This window comes from Malaclemys terrapin, chromosome 3, assembly GCF_027887155.1.
Source record: "Malaclemys terrapin pileata isolate rMalTer1 chromosome 3, rMalTer1.hap1, whole genome shotgun sequence".
Taxonomy (NCBI): domain Eukaryota; kingdom Metazoa; phylum Chordata; order Testudines; family Emydidae; genus Malaclemys; species Malaclemys terrapin.
The window spans coordinates 4,134,946-4,154,341 of NC_071507.1; the positions used below are offsets into that span (position 1 = coordinate 4,134,946).

The window sequence follows — 19,396 nt, forward strand, 5'->3', positions numbered from 1 at the left end:
GGGAGCATTGCACAACTTTAAACGACCGTGTTCCCTAACTGATCAGCAACGAAACAACGTTAACCAGGACGACTAAGTGAGGAGTTACTGTACATAATTCTGTGGCTAATACACAAGTAGTACTACAATCCAGTTCATGTCCTCTCAGCTGCATTGACTCCGCAACATTAACCGGAGTAAATATGTAACCATCACTAAAACAGGCAGGCATGGCTCAATACAGTATGCAGATCTTTAGCTTAAGGGGATGCCATTTTTCACAGTAAAACTGCATTTTATAAGAATACCGATTTTGTTTAAATTCCATTAAGCATTATCGGTCTGATCTACAGCCAAATGAAGTCAACTGAAAGATACCAGACTTTGGATCAGTCCCTTTATTCCTGTAATATGAGCAGATAAAAAGTAGTTCTGGATTTTGAAACTGTCTTATAACATACATTCCTTTATGTGGGCCAAACTGGATTTTGGCCACCCTCTAACATGACCACATGATGGAGGGGAAGGAATGCCTCCTTCCCACCAACCCATAAGTGCCATGCAGAATAGCAGCTCCTGCCCTGAGTTATGCCCCCAAACGTTGGGTTTGGCCTTGCCATGACTCCATCCTGCTGGCTGGTGCAAAGGGAGGTGTATGCTGCACCTTAAACATATGTTAAAGATTAAATTCTCCTCCCACTTTCCTCCAGCACAACTGAAAATGCTCCTCTAAGGTAATATGTGTCTATATTTCCCCCAATGCAGGGCAGTGGCTAAATGCCACAATCTAGCCCCAAGTAAGTGCTCTGTTTGATCTAAGTGATAAAAAAACACACCTGAATTATTCTCCAAGCATACATTTTGGAAGTGAGAGTAGCTTTTTTAATTTTAAGGGAATCAAAATCCAAAAAAAATTGACCTACCTTGATGTCTCTGTGCATTTTTCCTTTACTATGAAGATAATATAATCCCTGCAGTTTAAGAACAAGGTCTTTAGTTAAAGAAAATACTTACATCATCATTTAGCCTGAAACATTTTTCATTTTACAGAAAATTACTTACTAGATTAAAAGAATAAGATTTAGGATACAATTCAGTGAGTTACTAAAGTTAATAAATACTGTTTTGGCTGGTTGTGAAATGAGAATGAGAATGAAACTAGATTTTAACAATCATACATTCAAACTGTACTTATCTAGCAGCAGCCAATTTAGAGATAGGACAAAGAATGAAGGGGGGGGGGAAATCAGTAAATAAATACACCTCTACCCAGATATAACGCGATCCTATATAACACGAATTCGGATATAACGCAGTAAAGCAGCGCTCCGGGGGGCCGGGCTGTGCGCTCCGGCGGATCAAAGCAAGTTCGCTATAACGCGGTTTCACCTATAACGCGGTAAGATTTTTTTGCTCCCGAGGACAGCGTTATATCAGGTTAGAGGTGTATAAAGAGCACCACATTCATAACAGGAACACAAGGAGAGTGAGACTATTGTCCTTCTGGGCATGTAGAGTGCCATCTCTGTTGTACAATATTTAGATATTTCTAAAGTGTCTATCCCTGCTTTATCTCACTGTCCAAGTTAGACACCTATGGTATAGATCAGGGGTCCCCAACACGGTGCCCGCAGGCACCATGGAACCCACTGGGGCATCCATGTGCACCCACCTGCTAGCCGCCAGACAAGCAGCTGCCGAAATGCCGCCAAGAAGCGGCAACATCAAGAAGCACTACCGCTGAAATGCTGCTGAATTTCGGCGGCATTTCGGCAGCAACGCCTCTTGACGTTACCGCTTCATGGCAGCATTTCGGCAGCTGCTTGTCCGGCGGCCACAGTCCTCGGCAGCTAGTCGTCCAGTGCCCACCCCACAGGAAAAGTTGGGGACCACTGGTATAGATCATCCTCTTAGATACCGATTTTCAATTAACTCCCAAGTAGATAGAGCCTTTTTGCCTAATGCAGGAGCTCAACTCTGGTCTATGTATCAAACTTAGTGGAATTTCTGTAGGAGGCATTTTAGGTGCTTCCTCCAGGATTTGACACATGGAATGAAATAATATCCAAGAACGGATGGTGAACTCCAATCAATCATGGTCCTTGCTGAAGGCATAGTAATACTGAACATCCATAAGGGAAATTGTATGACTACAATCATGGCATTCCTGAATTCAGTGAACCAGCTTTCTTCTTCCATACTTGAAATGATAAAGAATAGAAAATTGGAGAGCATCAACTGCACATAAGACTAAGTTCAGCTAAAGGCTCTGAGAGAACTGGAGCTAAAAACACTCATATCTAAACACCACCTGGCACAGAAGCTGCTTGGGGTGACCCATGTACAGTGCCTCAGCAATGCATCCAGACTTGAACTTCAAAGGTGGTGGGATGAAAGGGAAGAAGTTGAGCCGGATGACAACACAGGCTACTGAGAGGACACCACCCTTCAGTGTTCCACTCTCTGCATTGTATTCAGTGATAGCCAGAATCAAGTACAGGGTTCCAAAATCCTCTCTGAGATTGACTGCAGCTGAACAACTGTCTCACTCTTGGCAGTCATGAACTCTCATAATGGTTACATTTCTCCAGAACTCAAGACAGAAGCACTTAAGTGTGGGACAGAGACCTATTTTGGCAAGTGGACCAAGACTGCAGAATTCACTCTTGGAAAAAAATGGGATTACTGTGAATATTACCATCTTCAAATTGAAAAATAAGTCCCACTTCTTTGAAATAGCCTTCACATAGTGATAAAAGCAAACCACTGACTGGTGGAGGACAAAAAAGATAGGGATTGTTTCTAAGATTTGTTAGCTGCTCAGATGATGGGCACGGCATAAATACCTAGACAGATAGGAGCACTAGCAAGGATATGCTTTTGGGAAGTGTTTTTCCCCTTTTTGTCAGCTCATCAATAGCCTGAATGCAATTTAGCTGGAGAGCTAGTCAGTGCTCCCGACTGGAACTCCTTTATCTACCACAAGAGAAAAGAACTGATCACTGAGGCACCGAGAGGAATCTAGGTTCCTGAGCACGGTTGGCATGCGACACAACCAATTGGAACCAGCAATTCAGATTTTTGAGATGAGAAAATCCCCACCGCATGTGCATGCATGGACCTGGACCTAAAAGTGGGATTCATTGTAATGAATATCTTTGGAGAAATAGGTATTTTTGTATAGACATACAGCTGACATCAGCTTCAACAGTTTTACTAATAGCCCCTAGATTTAAATGTCTTGGGGCTGTTACAGGACTGGGTCAACAATTCGCTCACTTCCACCACTGATCTAAAAGAACCCAAGGCTTCACAAACCATATGCCTAAAGGTAGACCCCTAAAAGTCTGTATTTAGGGACCTAACTAAGGGAACAGATTTCCAAAAGTAAGGAGTACACAGACGCTCCTCCTGATTTCAATGGGAGCTGTTGGGAAGCACTTGCGAAATAAACTCCCTTTTTTAGGTTCCTAAATATGGACACGTAGCCTAACTTTAGACACCCCATGGTGAAATTCTGGCCTCACTGAAGTCAGTGGCAAAACTTCTATCAACTTCAATGGGACCAGGATTTGGAGGTCTTGGACTAAGCCTGTTGACTTTTAGAGAGTGATATAAGATATATTTTCCTCAGACTTTTGATTGATGAGGATGTCTGAACTATAAATTTTGCTTATTTTAAACACATTAGAACCTATGAATGTTATATTTGGTCAAAATATTTGTAGTTTTAATATCATACATGCAGTAAGGGACAATTTCATAATCTACAAAAACATTCATTCATAAAACATTCAGATAAATGTGTATGAGGTATTAGAGTAGCAGCCGTGTTAGTCTGTATCCGCAAAAAGAACAGAAGTACTTGTGGCACCTTAGAGACTAACAAATTTATTAGAGCATAAGCTTTCGTGGGCTACTGCCCACTTCTTCGGATGTATATAGATGCCCGAAGAAGTGGGCAGTAGCCCACGAAAGCTTATGCTCTAATAAATTTGTTAGTCTCTAAGTACTCCTGTTCTTTTTGTGTATGAGGTACTTCATTTATATTTCCTAAGCAACATACACATACTAAATGAGAATTATAACATGTTATTTTCTCAAACAACCAAAAATTATTAATCCAAAAAAATCTCATCCTATATAGCTAAAGAAATGCCCCATTTGAGAGAGACCTCAAGACTCTCAGACTAGAAGAATAAAATGGAATCAAAGTTTTCCCAAAACAAAAACAAAAGGCAAGAGACCACACGCTATTGCCTGGAGTTTTCTAAACAAAGAAATATGTATCTTGTAAATAATTAAGACATATGGTTATATTTATTTTATAAGAAAAGACCTATAATTCATTTACATATTCAAAATTGAGTTTTCAAGTTCTCTACTAATCTATGGTATAAATCAAATATCTTATTTAATGCAATTATGCACACACGACTATGGGGAAGATAGAAGGTGCTAACCTCCTTTTAAACAACTCTGGAATAACTTGAGCCAGATGACAGAATAATTCTACATTTTGTGAAAGCTATTATACAGGATCTTCTCTTTAGCAAAAGATAGAGTAACTCCTAAGGTATGCAACATGATTCTTTCAGATGATTCAGATGTTTTTGGTCCTTTTATTTTTCCCTGAAGACTAACAATTATGTACAAATTAGAATGTTAGCTACCTGTAGTGTTTCTCTGCTAACATAGGCAATCTGCTGTTCTGAAAGTGGTCCAGTCACTGCAAGAAAGAAAATATTTTGTTTTTACAAAAAGAGGGTTTTTTAAAAAAATTTTCCTGGTGGTGTATTTCAGTGCCCTGCACAAGTTCAGCAGACACACACAGAAGCACTAGTCTACGTTCTGTGGTTCCAGCTGTATCATTTTTACCCTGAAACTAAATAATTCTAAAAGAATAGCAACCCTCTTCACAAACTTTTCCAATCTGACAAAGTAAACAGAAGAAATATGGATGGAGGCTGGAATTTCTCAAAGAGGATTAAGAGAGTTAAGGTGCTCACGTCCCACTGAAATCCAATAGGAGCTGGGTGTTTAACTCCCTTAGGCTCCTTTGAAACTCCCAGCCGTCACACAAAACACCACTTTGCAATATGAAACTTGAGAACAAATCTAAATCTGTCTTCCAAAATGTAACTCCTATTTTATTTCAAGATCCTCAGTAAAGGGAAGCATGGAGTTCTGGAATCAGGTCAATCTGGATATCTAAATGACACCAATTTTTCTAAGAATTCATGGGTACTTTGAGAAATCTAATTACCAGGGAACTAGAGTATACTGAAATCCTTTGGTGTTACCTCTTAGGGTACACCTACATTGCAACAGAAAAACAGCGGCGCCAAGTCTCAGAGCCCAGGTCAACTGACTCGGGATCACAGGGTTCAGGCTGCCAGGCTAAAAATTGTAGGGTAGATCAAGGGTCTCAAAGTCCCGGCCCGAGAACCTCCCCACTGTGGCCCTTGGAAGAGAGATGCATGCAGCCACACTGCAGGCAACGTCTGTTGCAGGCACTGCTCCCCACAGCTCCCATTGGCTGGGGGAGAGGGACAGAGACACCATCATTAGTTGCCAGGCAGAGTCAGCATCACTTTTTTCCACAATGAATATAAACGAGTCAAAATACCAAACACAAGTATCTGCTGCACACCTTGCTGCAATCCTGAAGGTTTCAACTGCTCCATCACTGAGGCCAAACATCAACAAACTGACAGAACTGAAGCGTTGCCAGGTGTCTGGCAAACACTAAAAACTCTCTGGCAGGCGAAGAACTGTATAAAGTTGCATGACAGTTTTATTATTTCTAACAAATTAGAAATAAAAAATACAATATAAATGTTTTCTTTTCTGAACACCATCTTCAGTGACATTATTGGCCCGCTGGGAGGATTTGAGGCCTGGCCCTGGCCCTAAAGTAAATTGAGTTTGAGACCCCTGCCTTAGGGCATGGCTACACTGGAACTAAGTACCTGCTGCTGCCTATGACAGCTTGCAGGGCTCAAGCTAAGGGGCTATTTAACTGCGGTGTAAATGTTTGGGCGTGGGTGGGAGCCCGGGCTCTGAGACCCCATAAGGGGATAGAGTCCCAGAGCCTGGGCTCCAGTCCACGCCCAAACATCTACACTGCAACTGAACAGTCGCTTCGCTCGAGCCCCATGGGCCCAAGTCAGCTGACATGAGTCAGCAGTGGGTGTTTAACTGTAGTATAGACGTAACCTGAGGATTTCATTGTTGAGGCCCAAGGTCTGTTTGGACTGAGACACAGCTTGGAAATTAGTTAAATGAGTACAGAGTCTTCTACTCTAAATAGCAGGGTTGAAGCCAAAATCAGTAGTGACAGGAAAGCATTACTACAGGACATCTGTTCAGCCACTTATGTGAAGTGAGCTCATTTCCTGGTGAGCAGGTCTTTCACATCACAAAAACTATCACCACGATTAATGCTCTTCTCAATGTTAGCAGAAATGCCAAGGACTGACTTGGCCACTTGTAACTTCTTGGGTCATTATAACAATCTGTGCATGTAAAATGATCCTTCAGCTTAATTACTGTTATGAGATAAACCTGAATGTCTGTATGCTGTTTTACTCTTCCAGTGCAGAAGATGAAGCTACTGGGTGGGAAATTGTGGGATAAATATGAAATTAAAGAATTAGAATTAGCTTAAGTTTGATTAATATATATGTGTTGTTAAGAAAGGCCCTCACTAGCAAGTAGAAGACAGGCCTTGAAAATAATGAGTTATAAGGCCAGAAGGAATGTAGTAGGGAGGATGCCTGGTTCAAAGATTAACTAACGAGATAAGGGAAATTTTCTAAAAAGGCGGCTTCTGACTGATAGGGGTGACTGCAGATGGTTTTAAATAAGACCAAAAAAATCTGTCTTAAAGGGACCTGCATAAACCTTCCCACCCCCCATACCAGTGTTAAACCCTATGTGAACCCAGGTGCAATGGAAAAAACTGTTGGGTCAACGAGGAGGGGAAGAAAGGCCTTGGGAAGATAGGAGGTTGTAAATCTTATCTGCATTAAGACTGAAAAATAAGGGTGAACTGTCTCAAATGGGTTTTAGCTGAAGACAGTAATTGGCAATGACATCACTTGTCTGTTAAAGGGTATAAAAAAGTAAACTCTTAAAAGGGTTCATTGCTAGAAACTGTATGACCAAATTGGAGCCGACTAATATAGGTCTGAGCACCTCTTAGTTTAGCCTGTTTGTAAGTATCTTGAGCTAATACTTATCAATGTTCTGTTACTGTTTGGATGTAGTAAATTGCTTATTATTTAGGCATTGTAATCATGTTTAGAGCAATTATATAAATACCTATTTGACCTTTGGAGTTAATAAAGGAATTTATGGTTAAACTAGTGTTGTGGTAATAGCCAGCATAAGTAATAATTCCAACAGAAGTTTTTGCAATTTAGATGTTGGTGGCTTGAAGGTTCCTAGGGTGGACCTTTATCTGGAAAGACTGTTTCAGGGCTGCAATTAAATCCCCATTTGTTACCCATTTCGTCTGGAATATTGTCCCTTTCATGCAGGTCCTCGTGCAAGAATGATAGAATCCTTGTTCTTAGATTTCCATTATCCTAACATTTTTCAAAGCCTGTTCTAACAAAAATATGTATTTCTATCAACTAATGTATTCTTGCCATTGTGTGATAGATAGGGCTGTAAGAAAATTACAGGCTGCAATTTTGTTGCAGAAACTACAACTTTTACCTTTTACAGTTACCATAAATTTCAGTGGCATTGTGACCCTGTGTGCCAGATTGCACCACTCGCTCATATTTGCCCCAGGCACCCCGCCATCATGCTGGCCTTTGAGAGCCAAGCAGGACACGAGTCTCATTTTCTGTGCTGCTGCCCTACTTTGGAAGGTAGTCTTCATGCCTTGAACCACAGCTTTAACAAACTGTGGCAACAATTTTTGAACAAAAAAGTCAACTTTTTTACAGCCTTAGCAATAGATTTAACTAATGTAATGCAAATAAAACTAGCAATTAACATTCCACATTCAGCTAAGACCCTTTTTAACTGGGCTGTACTCTTGTCCATCAGTGAAACCTTTCACTTTTGCAACAATATGTGGTGTTTTCAGAGGACTGCGCATTTCACTGCTACCTTATCGTTCCCCTCCCAGCTCCTAACTGTTTTGCCCACCTGTTGCATGTAATCTTAAACCATATTTTGTAAAGTGTTTGAAGCAGGGATTATCTTTGTATTTTGCATCTGTACAGCACCCAGCATGAAGCCCTGATTCCTGTTCCTTCCTCTAAGCACTATTCTAATACAAATATCAATATACATGACAATCTCTCTATGCAAGCAACACCATTCATGACAATAGATCCATTATACCAGCTATCAGCAGGTAATAGTGTGTAATATAATAAAGCCAAGCTCATATGAACTTGGAAGAAAAGTGGATATATGCTAAAACTGCATGACTGGAAGCATGTTCTTCATTTTATTTTTTACATTAGAAATATTGTAAAATTAAAGAAACGAGTAGTATATCAAAACACACAAGTTATTTCGGTCTTACCAGCCCTTCTTTAAAAATATATAGTAAATTTTGTTTGTTTTGGCAAACTGGTACTTTTCTAATATGTAAACTATTTGTCCTTAAACAAGTTAAAATTGTCATTAAATGGTTATAATATATACTAGATCCTAAGACACAGGTAAACAATGCTGACCATTTAAAAATTTTCATTTTTAACCCTGTAAATACTGTAACTATACATTGGTCTAACAAGTTATATTTAGCTTTCACAGATGCACAGTGATGGCTTACCATGATAAATATCCTGTAGAGAACCACCTCCACAGAACTCCATGCAAATCCATAGCTTATCTCGCCTAAAAAGTAAAAGCCTTTATTAGCCTTCCATATTTACAACTTGGCCTATTAAAGATAATTCAAAAGTCTTAAACATTAAGCAACAGAATATAACAAGCCTACATATTATGCAAGTACAAACGAAAACAGAAAGTATCGGATACTAAAAATACGCACTTTAAACAAACATCCAAGAACTTCCCCCAATTTATTGCATTAATGTGAACAATAAGAATGAAGCATGTGTGTGCTTTAAAATGCCTAAGAATTGAATACCAAGGGAAATTAATTTCCTACTCACTGGCTAATTTGCTTTCTATGGTAACAGCTGAGAGAATGCAAACCCTGGGTTACTACCACTCCCTCGATCGGACTGGCAGGATAACACCTAATCACTACCCAAGGGTTTCCCCACTCTAAAACCAGAAGAATGGAATGATCAGCTAGTTCTCACAAAGGCTTACTTTACAGAAGACACAATTGGAGAAAATTTGAACACTAAAACAACAGAGCTTCTTTTTTTTTTCCACTGATAATGTAACTTTTAAAAAATTTATAAAAATTACTTTTAGAAGTGTTATGGAAGACACAAGTCTAATATGGTGCACTTTAGAAACACAAAGCGATATAAAGTCCATCACAACCACTATCAGAAAAGAAAGATAAAAAGAATACATATCTTCAGTGAATGACAATTTAAAATGCAAAGTGCTCTTTTCTCTATCAATAAAACTGATTGAATCAAATGAACCCGAGTATAAAAAGAGCTATAAAATTCGGATTCATCCTATCCTAAGACAGTAATGCCCTGAGCCGTAACTGACTGAGTGGGTTCATCCCACACAGAGTACGAGTAAAGAATTGTTAATAAGTGCGTTCAGTACACCAACTAGAATTAGTTACAGAGTTGTTGCTAAGCCAGTGCCCGCTCTAGCTAAGGCCATAAGCATTAGCTAAGAACTGACAAACTCACAGCTGGAAACCAAACCAGCTCACCTGTAGGTTAGTTTTGTTCAAAATAGATATTATTCTTATAATAATGTATTTAATGTTTAGGCTCTATTAAATGTTTGTAAATTGCTGCATGCATTAACCTCACTTGTAACGTCTGTATTCCACTTCATAAAGAAATACACAAGTTTTGCTTTAAAACTTTGAAAATGTTTGCTCTGAACTTGTGAACCCAAGCACAGGGATCAACAACCTCTCCTCCCCCTGCCCATTAAGGAGGTCTATCAAGATTAAATAGACCATTAAGAAACATGACAATACAAGGATTGGTAAATGACCCTATAACACTTTGGAAATGCTATGTGCAAGGGAGCTCTTCCCATAGACCAGAAGACCAAATATAAAAGATAAAACAGGGTTACGAGGAAATTTGTTATCTCTTTGTTGTTTGCACTCTCACAGGGCCAGAGACGATAAACTTAGGCAGAGATCCCCAGGGGTTACCCCTAGGTCCTCCCTGAAAGACATTTTGAATTGACAGATTACTACATCTCTGTCATCTTTACGAATCAGACACGATAACTCATTTGTGTATATATGCTTGCTTGCTTTAACCTATAAATAACTCATTTCTTTTTCCTAATTAATAAACCTTTAGACAGTTTATTATAGGATTGGCTACCGGTATTATCTTTGGTGCAAGATCTAGGGAACCAACTGATATGGGGTAAGTACTTGTCTCTTGGGACTGGAAGCAACCTGAATAGTGAGAGATTTTTGGTGTAACTGTCCAGATTGCTTGGGTGACAAGATAGACAGGAGAGCCCAAGGGGTCTATCTGTGACTCCATGATAAGACTAGTACAGTGATCCAGGAGTTCATACTTATTACTGATTTGGCGAAATCTAATTATAGAACATACCACCAGTTTGGGGTGTCAGCACTGTTTTTGACAGTCTGCTCAGAGGTAGGCACTCACGGTCATGAGTCTCTCCAGTGTGACAGTTACCTTTTCTAGATAGGTCTATTTTAATTACTATAGCGCAGATTAATAAAATGACAAACATGAGGACAAGGAGAGAGGATAGAATTGTGATAACATACTAACTTTGTTTCCTGACTGAAAAAATCAAGGATAAAACACTTCCAAAAAACAAATTAGAAGAAAGTATTCAAATACTGAAATTGTTCTTCTTTCATTTTGGTGCTAAATCTCTCTATTCCGACCTTCCCCTCCTACATCCTTTTCTAAGCCACTCTCAACCTCTACCAGTTTCTCTCGCCTTCTCCTGCATAGGACTCTAGCCCTTTCTCTTGACAAATCACAAGATCGTCTGCTCACTCTACCTTCTCACAGGTAGTCTGTCTGGCAGCAGCTCCCAACAGTTAAATATATTCCCAGACAAAATGTTTTGTTAAAACGGAGTTAAAGGTTGAAAGCACACCACAGTAATTTAAGGATTAAAAACGGCCTTACAAAAATGCTGTAATTTTTTTTTTTTTTAACGAGACCAACAAGCAACAGAAACCCAAACAATTCATAGTTAAGGTTAAATTTATATTTGTAGTTAAGGTTAAATTGTGTGTGTGTGTGGGTGTATAAATTAATAAATAATAATCAATTGATGAATAATTATATAATAATTAAAAAACCTCTCTCATGTATACATACACATATGTGTATATATACGTGTATATATACACACATATATATATACACACACACACACACACACACACACACACACAATTTTAAAAAAGGGGGGAGAGATAGCTCAGTGGTTTGAGCACTGGCCTACTAAACCCAGGGTTGTGAGTTCAATCCTTGAGAGGGCAACTTAGGAACCTGGGGCAAAATCAGTACTTGGTCCTGCTAGTGAAGGCAGGGAGCTGGACATGACGACCTTTCGGGGTCCCTTCCAGTTCTATGAGATAGGTATATCTCCATATATTATTATTATATTATATTTGAAAGTATGGACAACATTCACAGTTAAAACACCCCAACAATCTTAATTCTGTCTTTAGGGTGATGCTTGTCTTCTTTGGCCCTTTCATACCTAAGAACAGCCATACTGGGTCAGACCAAAGGTCCATCTAGCCCAGTATCTTGTCTTCCAACACTGGCCAATGCCAGGTGCTTCAGAGGGAATGAACAGAAAAGGTAATCATCCAGTGATCCATACCTTGCCGCTCATTCCCAGTTTCTGGCAAACAGAGGCTAGGGACACTTCAGAGTACGGTTTTGCATCCCTGTCCATCCTGGCTAATAGCCATTGATGGACCTATCCGCCATGAACTTATCTAGTTCTTTTTTGAATCCTGTTATAGTCTTGGCCTTCACAACATCCTCTAGCAAAGAGTTCCATAGGTTGACTGTGTATTATGTGAAGAAATATTTCCTTTTGTTCATTTTAAACCCACTGCCTATACCTAGGATATGATCCTGAAACCCTCATCCATCAGATCAAGAGTTTGCAGGGTCAGGCTCCTACATGTACTCTCCTTAGGGAGAGTGAGGCAGTATATAGAACATTCATAAGGGACCCATATAAGCCTCAAAATTACATAAAATAATAATGCAATGTTGTTGTAGCCCCGTTGGTCCCAGGATATTAGAGACACAAGGTGGGCAAGGTAATATCTTTTACTGGACCAATAAAAGATATTACCTCACCCACCTTGTCTCTCTCTAATAAGATAGTAATGACATTTTATTGTTAAGATTTAAAGTCTGTTTCTAGCCGTGTAGGGCCAGGAGATAACAGACTTTAAACTCATGACCATGTTAGATACCAAAAAAAAAAAAAATCTGTCATTAGTGAGAAACTGAAGCTTGTCCATCTTGGACAGCAGGCAGCATATACACACGCTATTGTAATATACACATACATATATCAAAATTGAATCAAGCAAACATTTAGAAACGACTATATTAATAAAGTACTGACAAGATTTTCTACCCAGTTTCTAAATGTAGGGACATCATTTCTAGCATGGACTTTTCATTACAACTGAAAACAAATAGGCATTACTTTACCTGCATCATAATCAAACCCTTTTTATAACTGTATTTCAAAAGTTTGCCCTGACCACTTATTTTTTGGAAAACTTACATATACAAAAACAGCATAAGAAAAAGTTATACTTCAAAAGTCTTGTTCAGAGAAAAACCAACAATGATGTGGCCACCCCCACATAGGTGGCAAAAAGGTTAATATGGACCTAAGAGGCCAATTATCACATCTGGTTGCATCTGGAGGGTGGGCCAGGTCCAAATAAAGAGAAGTCTCAGCGGGAGGAGGAGCTGGTTAGTTTCTATGGGCCTGTCTACCCTTAAAATGCTGCAGTGGCATCACTGCACCTGCGCCACTATAGCAAAGACACTAGCTATGCCAAGGGGAGGGCTTCTCCGGTCAAGGTAGGTAATCCATCTCCGAGAGGCAGTAGCTAGGTCAATGGGAGAATTCTAGCGTCGACAGAGCACTGTCTACATCAGAGGTCAGGTCAGTTTAACTGCATCTCTCAGTAGTGTGGATTTTTCACACCCCTAAGCAATGTAGTTAAAGTGACCTTATTTCCTAGTGCAGACCAGGCCTATAAAGAGAAGAAGTCCAAATGAGAAGGAAGCTGGGTCTCTCAATCTCTGGGCAGTAAAGGGGAGAGGAGGGTGGAAGACAGCAGCAGAGATTAAGGAGACTCCTGCACTGAGCCCCAGAAAAGGCCAACTGATATTATTATATCTTTATTATAACCCTAATCACTTTTGCTAAGTATTCCATAACACCTTGCATTAGCAGAAGTAAACTTTGGCTTAAGTAGATGGGAAAGCTGTCAGGACCAGGACATACTACATCAATAGGTAGGGAGTTATTCTCACAGACCAATGCTAGTATCCAAAACAAAGATAAGGAAAGGAACAGAACAATAATTTAAGGAATTGGGACAAGCTGATGGGTTGGATTTTAATGACATGTAAAGAGATGTGTAATTTATAAAATCACCTTATAAATACTAACAGCTGAGATGTGTAACTTTGGGAGCACATCTGCATAAGGGGAATGTAACAATGCTGCATGACGCAGCTTTCTGGAGACTGGTATAGTATTGAACCTTGTCCTGTACTATATATAGCAATAATCCTGACGGCTACTGGCTGGTCACTTGAATAGACTTCATAATGAACCAAAGTGTGGTCAAGCAATTGACTACAATTTATTAACAAGTGACAGAGTCAAGACCTCTAAATATGCTAAAAACTGCTATCAAAGGACAGGATGAAAATAAAATATAGAACTGAAATACGCATCACCTTCAGATATCAAAGAGAACCCCAAAATACAAACATTAGTGGCCTTCAGAAATGTAAAGTTTCAGTTTTCTATGTACCACAATATAATAATGTCTGTGATTAATACTTATGTTAGAACTACTGTTCCAAATGCAAGAGAATCGCCTCCTCCTCAATTTTTCCTCAGAATTTCCTATCATCAAATAGCCACGGATTTTTTTTTTGGCAAAGGCTAGTTTACTCCATGTAAACATCATTTGAAGATGTAATTTAATACAAATTAAAAGATATAAATTATGTTTTGCTATGGATCATTCCTTTTCAGAGAGGTAGCACTACAGCATTTTTGAAATGAGCAAAAGAAACAAAAATTGTACCTGAGATAGCTGCCAAAATAAGCAACTATGTTTGAATGCTTACAGTCTTTCATCATAATGATTTCCTGCTGCACAACAGCAAAATCTTCCCCTGAAGAAGAAAACAATTGATATTTTTGTAGTTTTATTTAAATATCCATCCCTCTGAGTTTGGCTTTCAACATTTTTTTTTAGCTGAAGAGCTTTGGTAATTATCAGACTTTGTAATTATCTTCATTTTATATTCATGTATATTTATATAATACAGCACTTTGTAAGCCAGCACAAGTTCCAAAAACTAAGGGAATAATAGGTAAGTATATTCTTCAAATCAGGATGGAGCTCTAGTCCACTACTTGATACCTCTTAGGACAGTAGCCACAGCTCTTCTCAACCCCTTTTTAAATCCAATTACTCTTTATTTAAAGGGTAGAATTTACTCTAATACCTGTGTAGATTCTCTTGGGGGAAGCTCTGCTAGTAGAGACCAAGCAAGTTTATATTATATATGAAGGTTAGAAGTTGGTAATAGTAATTCTGTATGTTAATAATGTTCCCGTTTATAGTCAGTCCTAAAAGTGAACAGCTTCCTCGTTGTTTGCTCAAGAGTCTCTGCTCTCCTTGGCAGGAATTGATGTACATAGAAAGTTCTTCACTTAATTCTTTTCCCTGGCACCTTGCTGTGTGGGTCTCCAGATGTACTATCAATAATCTATGTTCTTGAAATATGGCAAAACTTGTTACCTCTAACCATCATCTAGATCCATCTTGGATTATCTTCCTATAGAGAAATCATGTCATAGCACTCTTCAGTGACCTTGAAACAAACGTAATGAGCATACAACTATACAGAAAGTGCTAAGTTGTATGCTCAGGCATTTCTCCAGTGTTGTTACTTTACCATTTATTTGAGCCTTGCTATCTGGTGCCTAGGTTGTGCCAATCTTTCCATTACAGACCAGGTTTACACATTTATAAAAACTTGGTCAAACTATAGGAATAGTGTTCTGCCCAGTGTTGAGTTTTTTGTGGAGTTTGCAATGGGACAGGAATTAATTTTACCTTTTTAAAAGTTTTTTTTCCAGATGCTATTTTGCAAGCCAATATTTCATACATAGCTTTGTGCTGATTCTTTAGGTCATTCGGACAAATTAGTATCCATATGTATTTTGGAAAAGCTATTTTTATAGGAGTTATTTACTATCTATTAGAAAATACACTTTAAAGGAGACCCCAGATTCTCATTAGTCTAAAATAGCTTTAAGAACTCGGTAAAATAAAAATATGTCTGACAGACTAAGAGCTCCAACATTTATCTCTATGAAGAATTTTCTTTAAAAATATATATATATATAATTTTTATATTTTTAATATATTTATTTTAAAGGAATGTAAAGAGACAGATAGAAAAAAAATTAAGAAAATTCAAAGGTATCCTATTATGACCAGTTATTGCAGAAGTCTCTGGTCAGTGCACTGTGTTACGTATTACATTGTACCTCATTTTAGCATAACTGAATGATAATACTTTTAAACCATAAGCCAGATTTTACAAAAGACTAATGTCCAGGAGTTGAGGACATTCAAAAATAAGTTTAGTGTATGTTTTGGCTGTAAATTGTTAGAACCTCCATGCTATTTTAAAAGCATATATGTTACCAAAAGCTAATATAGTGCTAAAGAACTTCCAACACGGTAGACTAAACTATTCCTTGTGAAGATCATGTGTTGCAAATTTAGCCCTTTAAATTTCCAAATTGTTTGCAAACAAATATTATCAGACTTGTAAAACTGTTCATTTATTTTGTGTATTGAAAGTAAGTTTCAATCTACAGGCTGCAAAGTAACTGCTCAAATTCAGCTGTGTTATTCACAGTGTATAACTGATTACCTAAGTCACATGATGCTGTTTCTGCTCCCAGACAGCATAAACAGCTAGAAATTATTCTCCTCCCCACACCCAATCTGCAACTAGCAGAGAGACTATGATCCGTCTGAAATGTGGACCTTGCCCCCAAGAGCCAGGCAAAAAGTCACTCAGAAGCCCTGGATAGCTGCTTCTATATGGGATGGAGGCCAGCTAGAACTTATCACAGCTATGCAGCACCCTACCTATTAGTTGCCAAAAACCCACGCTGAAGTACAAGGTGCTAGTCACAATTTAGGCCTGTGTGGCAGAGAAGAAAATTTGAATTTTCATAGAGCCTCTCCATTTCAGGACCACCATACAATTTACATTAATCCAGAACACTGTCATGAGGGTCAAGTTCATAGGCAATGAAGGCAGACTGGAATCTGCTCGCCCAGAAATAGTATATTTGAGTATAAGCTTGGTCATATTTAGAAAGAGTTGCAAGACATCTTTTCCACCTACTAAAAGCTGAGAAATCTGGTAATGCAACTGTCTGCCCATGACTCTGTCTACTCTATAGCTCCAGGGGGAGCATAGTGTTTCTATTCCTCTTACCCAGAACATTAACCCAATATAAATCATGTAAGGCCAACTACTGTGGTGGTGGTCCCCTCTTTATATTACTGTGCGAGATGTCCTGAGAATAGTTCCAGTTTCACAAACATGTCTTGTTTAGGACTATCATACTATTAAACTGACTTGTACTATTTAGGATGAGATGGGTATGTGCAATACACATACACAAAACATATCCAATTACAAATATAATCAGTTAAAATATTAAGATTTTTCTCTTCTAACCTGGACCTTAAAGTGAAACAGCGCAACAGCTAAAAAGTAATAAACTAAACGTACATCTTACAGCATCTGTTATGCTCATCAAGTCTAATCAGACCAGTCCTCAGCCCTAAAACACTTTATGATATGTAAATGAGATACACTTTGTAGAATCCAATCATATACACAATTAATACATAGTTCTATTGTAGTGGCCCACCAGGTCTACTTTAGCTTTCCATTCAAAAGCTGAACTTTTCTAAGTGCTCTAAAACCTGCATGGTTACTCAGACTGACTTGAAATCTAGTATGCCTCGTGAGCAGAGATCCTAGAAATCCGTTTGCCATGGAAAAACACAGAATTTGCATTTTTACAGGGAACCTTTAGTTTTTACATTTTGTGAAAAAATAAAAACATATATTAACTAAATTTTACTGAAAGTACCAGTGTCACTTATTCCAAAGGTTTTCAAATTAGCGAGCACACCCCCATGGCAAGAGGGGGGAAGGGTACATGAGAAGCTGCTGGTGGCAGCGCTGCCTTCAGAGGCTTAGCCAGCAGCCACCGCTCTCTGGCCGCCCTGAAGGCAGAGTGGAGAACAGCAGCTGCTGGCCAGGCACCCAGCTCTGAAGACAGTGCCACCGCCAGCAAGCACAGAAGTAAGGGTAGCATAGTATGGTATTACCACCCTTACTTCTCCACTACTGCTGCTGACGGCACTGCCTTCAGAGCTGGGCGGCCGGAGAGCAATTCTATTAATTTTATTATGATTGATGGCACTGGTAGGCTTCGGAATTGTTTAAAAATTGTAAATATATCAATAAAACATTGTGTTCAACTGATACCTATATATATATTGTGGCTAAGGAATCTAAAGTTCAGCATTTCATTTAATCATGGTAAAACATGGATTTTTATGCTTTTTTATTGGAGAATTTTGGGGTTTTTTAATCATGGAAAACTAGGATCCTGCTCACGAGGACTCTCTGGCTAGGGTTAGTGAACCAAATTTGGGGTAATTTGACCAAGGGGTTCCTGAGATACAGCTTTTAAACAGGGGGGTGGAAAGCTTTCTTAAGGTTGACATTTTCCTGAATGTTTTATTGGGAATCAAACCATGGCTCTGATCCTGGCACAGGGATCTCAACTGCTTGAGAGTTAGCCCCAGCTAGTTCTTGGCACCCACTACTCTTTTGGGGGGGAGCGAAATTCAGTAAAATATTCTCCAAAGAGTTTAGCGCACACACTCAATGGATTACACTGAGCATTAGAGGACAAAGCCAACAGGGGTTGTAGTCCTATAAGTTTTGTTACAGCTGGATAGCTCAACGGGATAAGCAGTAGTCCTTTGAACCCCACCCACCAAGTGTCAATTCAAAACCCACTTGGGGAAGAAATCTGGAAAAAAATTTGTAGGCATTTTATTCAAAGCTTTTGGGGGGGGTTGAGGGTATTTTATGTAAGGGGAATTTAATCAAAGTAATTCTGGGGGGGGGGGGGGGGGGGAATTACACACTCAGACACTAAGTCTGCTCCCAAAACCAGTCCCAAAAGTTGTTAAATTTTACAGCCCTTCACTCTTACCCAAAATATTCCATTTAACACTACTACACTTTCACTTACCCATCATTAAACCCACCAACTGCTCTCATATCCACTGCACTGCTGATAATCCACCCCTGTGCCCCCTATTGACAACCTGCACAATTCAGCGCTGGAATGCTGAACAGTAGATCCCACCTTACACTAAACTGAAGCTTTAAAAAGTTTCCTTTTAAACGTTTTGCACCCATTGTTTGCTCATTTCTAGTAAAGCTTCTTAGAATATATCTACACTCATTGGTGCCAACTCCGTGGGTGCGCCAGGGTTGGAGCACCCACGGAAAAAAAATTAGTGGGTGCTTAGCAGCCAAGCTCCCCTCCCACCCACCCAGCGCCTCCCCCCCCGACAATCAACTCCCCCCACTCACTGAAAGCTGTTCCGCAGAGTGCAGGAGGTGCTGGGAGAGCAGAGGAGGAGCGGGGACAGGGCAAACTCAGGGGTGGGGAGGGGAGGGGACGGAACTGGGTGGGAAAAGGTGGGGCGGGAGTTGAGTGGGAGCAGGGCCTTGGGGGAAGAGATGGAGTGGAGGCGGAGCCTGGGGCAGAGCGGGGGTTGAGCATCCCCAGGGAAAGTTGGAAACCGGCACCCTGTGTCTACACTACAACTGAAGGTGTGATTTGCAGCTCAGACAGCTTTAATCTAGCTAGCACACTAAAAACAGACTAGTAATGTGTGTAC

General features: G+C 39.4%; 1 protein-coding gene across 2 annotated transcripts in view; it reads right to left on the bottom strand.

Annotated features, from left to right (window-relative positions):
* MAP4K3 (mitogen-activated protein kinase kinase kinase kinase 3) overlaps positions 1-19,396 on the bottom strand; it is a 122,808-nt gene that overhangs the window by 87,624 nt on the left and 15,788 nt on the right. For both annotated transcript variants that reach the window (XM_054021282.1, XM_054021281.1), the window contains exons 3-6: positions 14,447-14,537; positions 8,783-8,847; positions 4,653-4,708; positions 903-950 (exon numbers count right to left, since the gene is read on the bottom strand). In XM_054021282.1, coding sequence (XP_053877257.1) covers positions 903-950; positions 4,653-4,708; positions 8,783-8,847; positions 14,447-14,537 — 260 coding nt within the window. The remainder of the gene's footprint in view (positions 1-902; positions 951-4,652; positions 4,709-8,782; positions 8,848-14,446; positions 14,538-19,396) is intronic.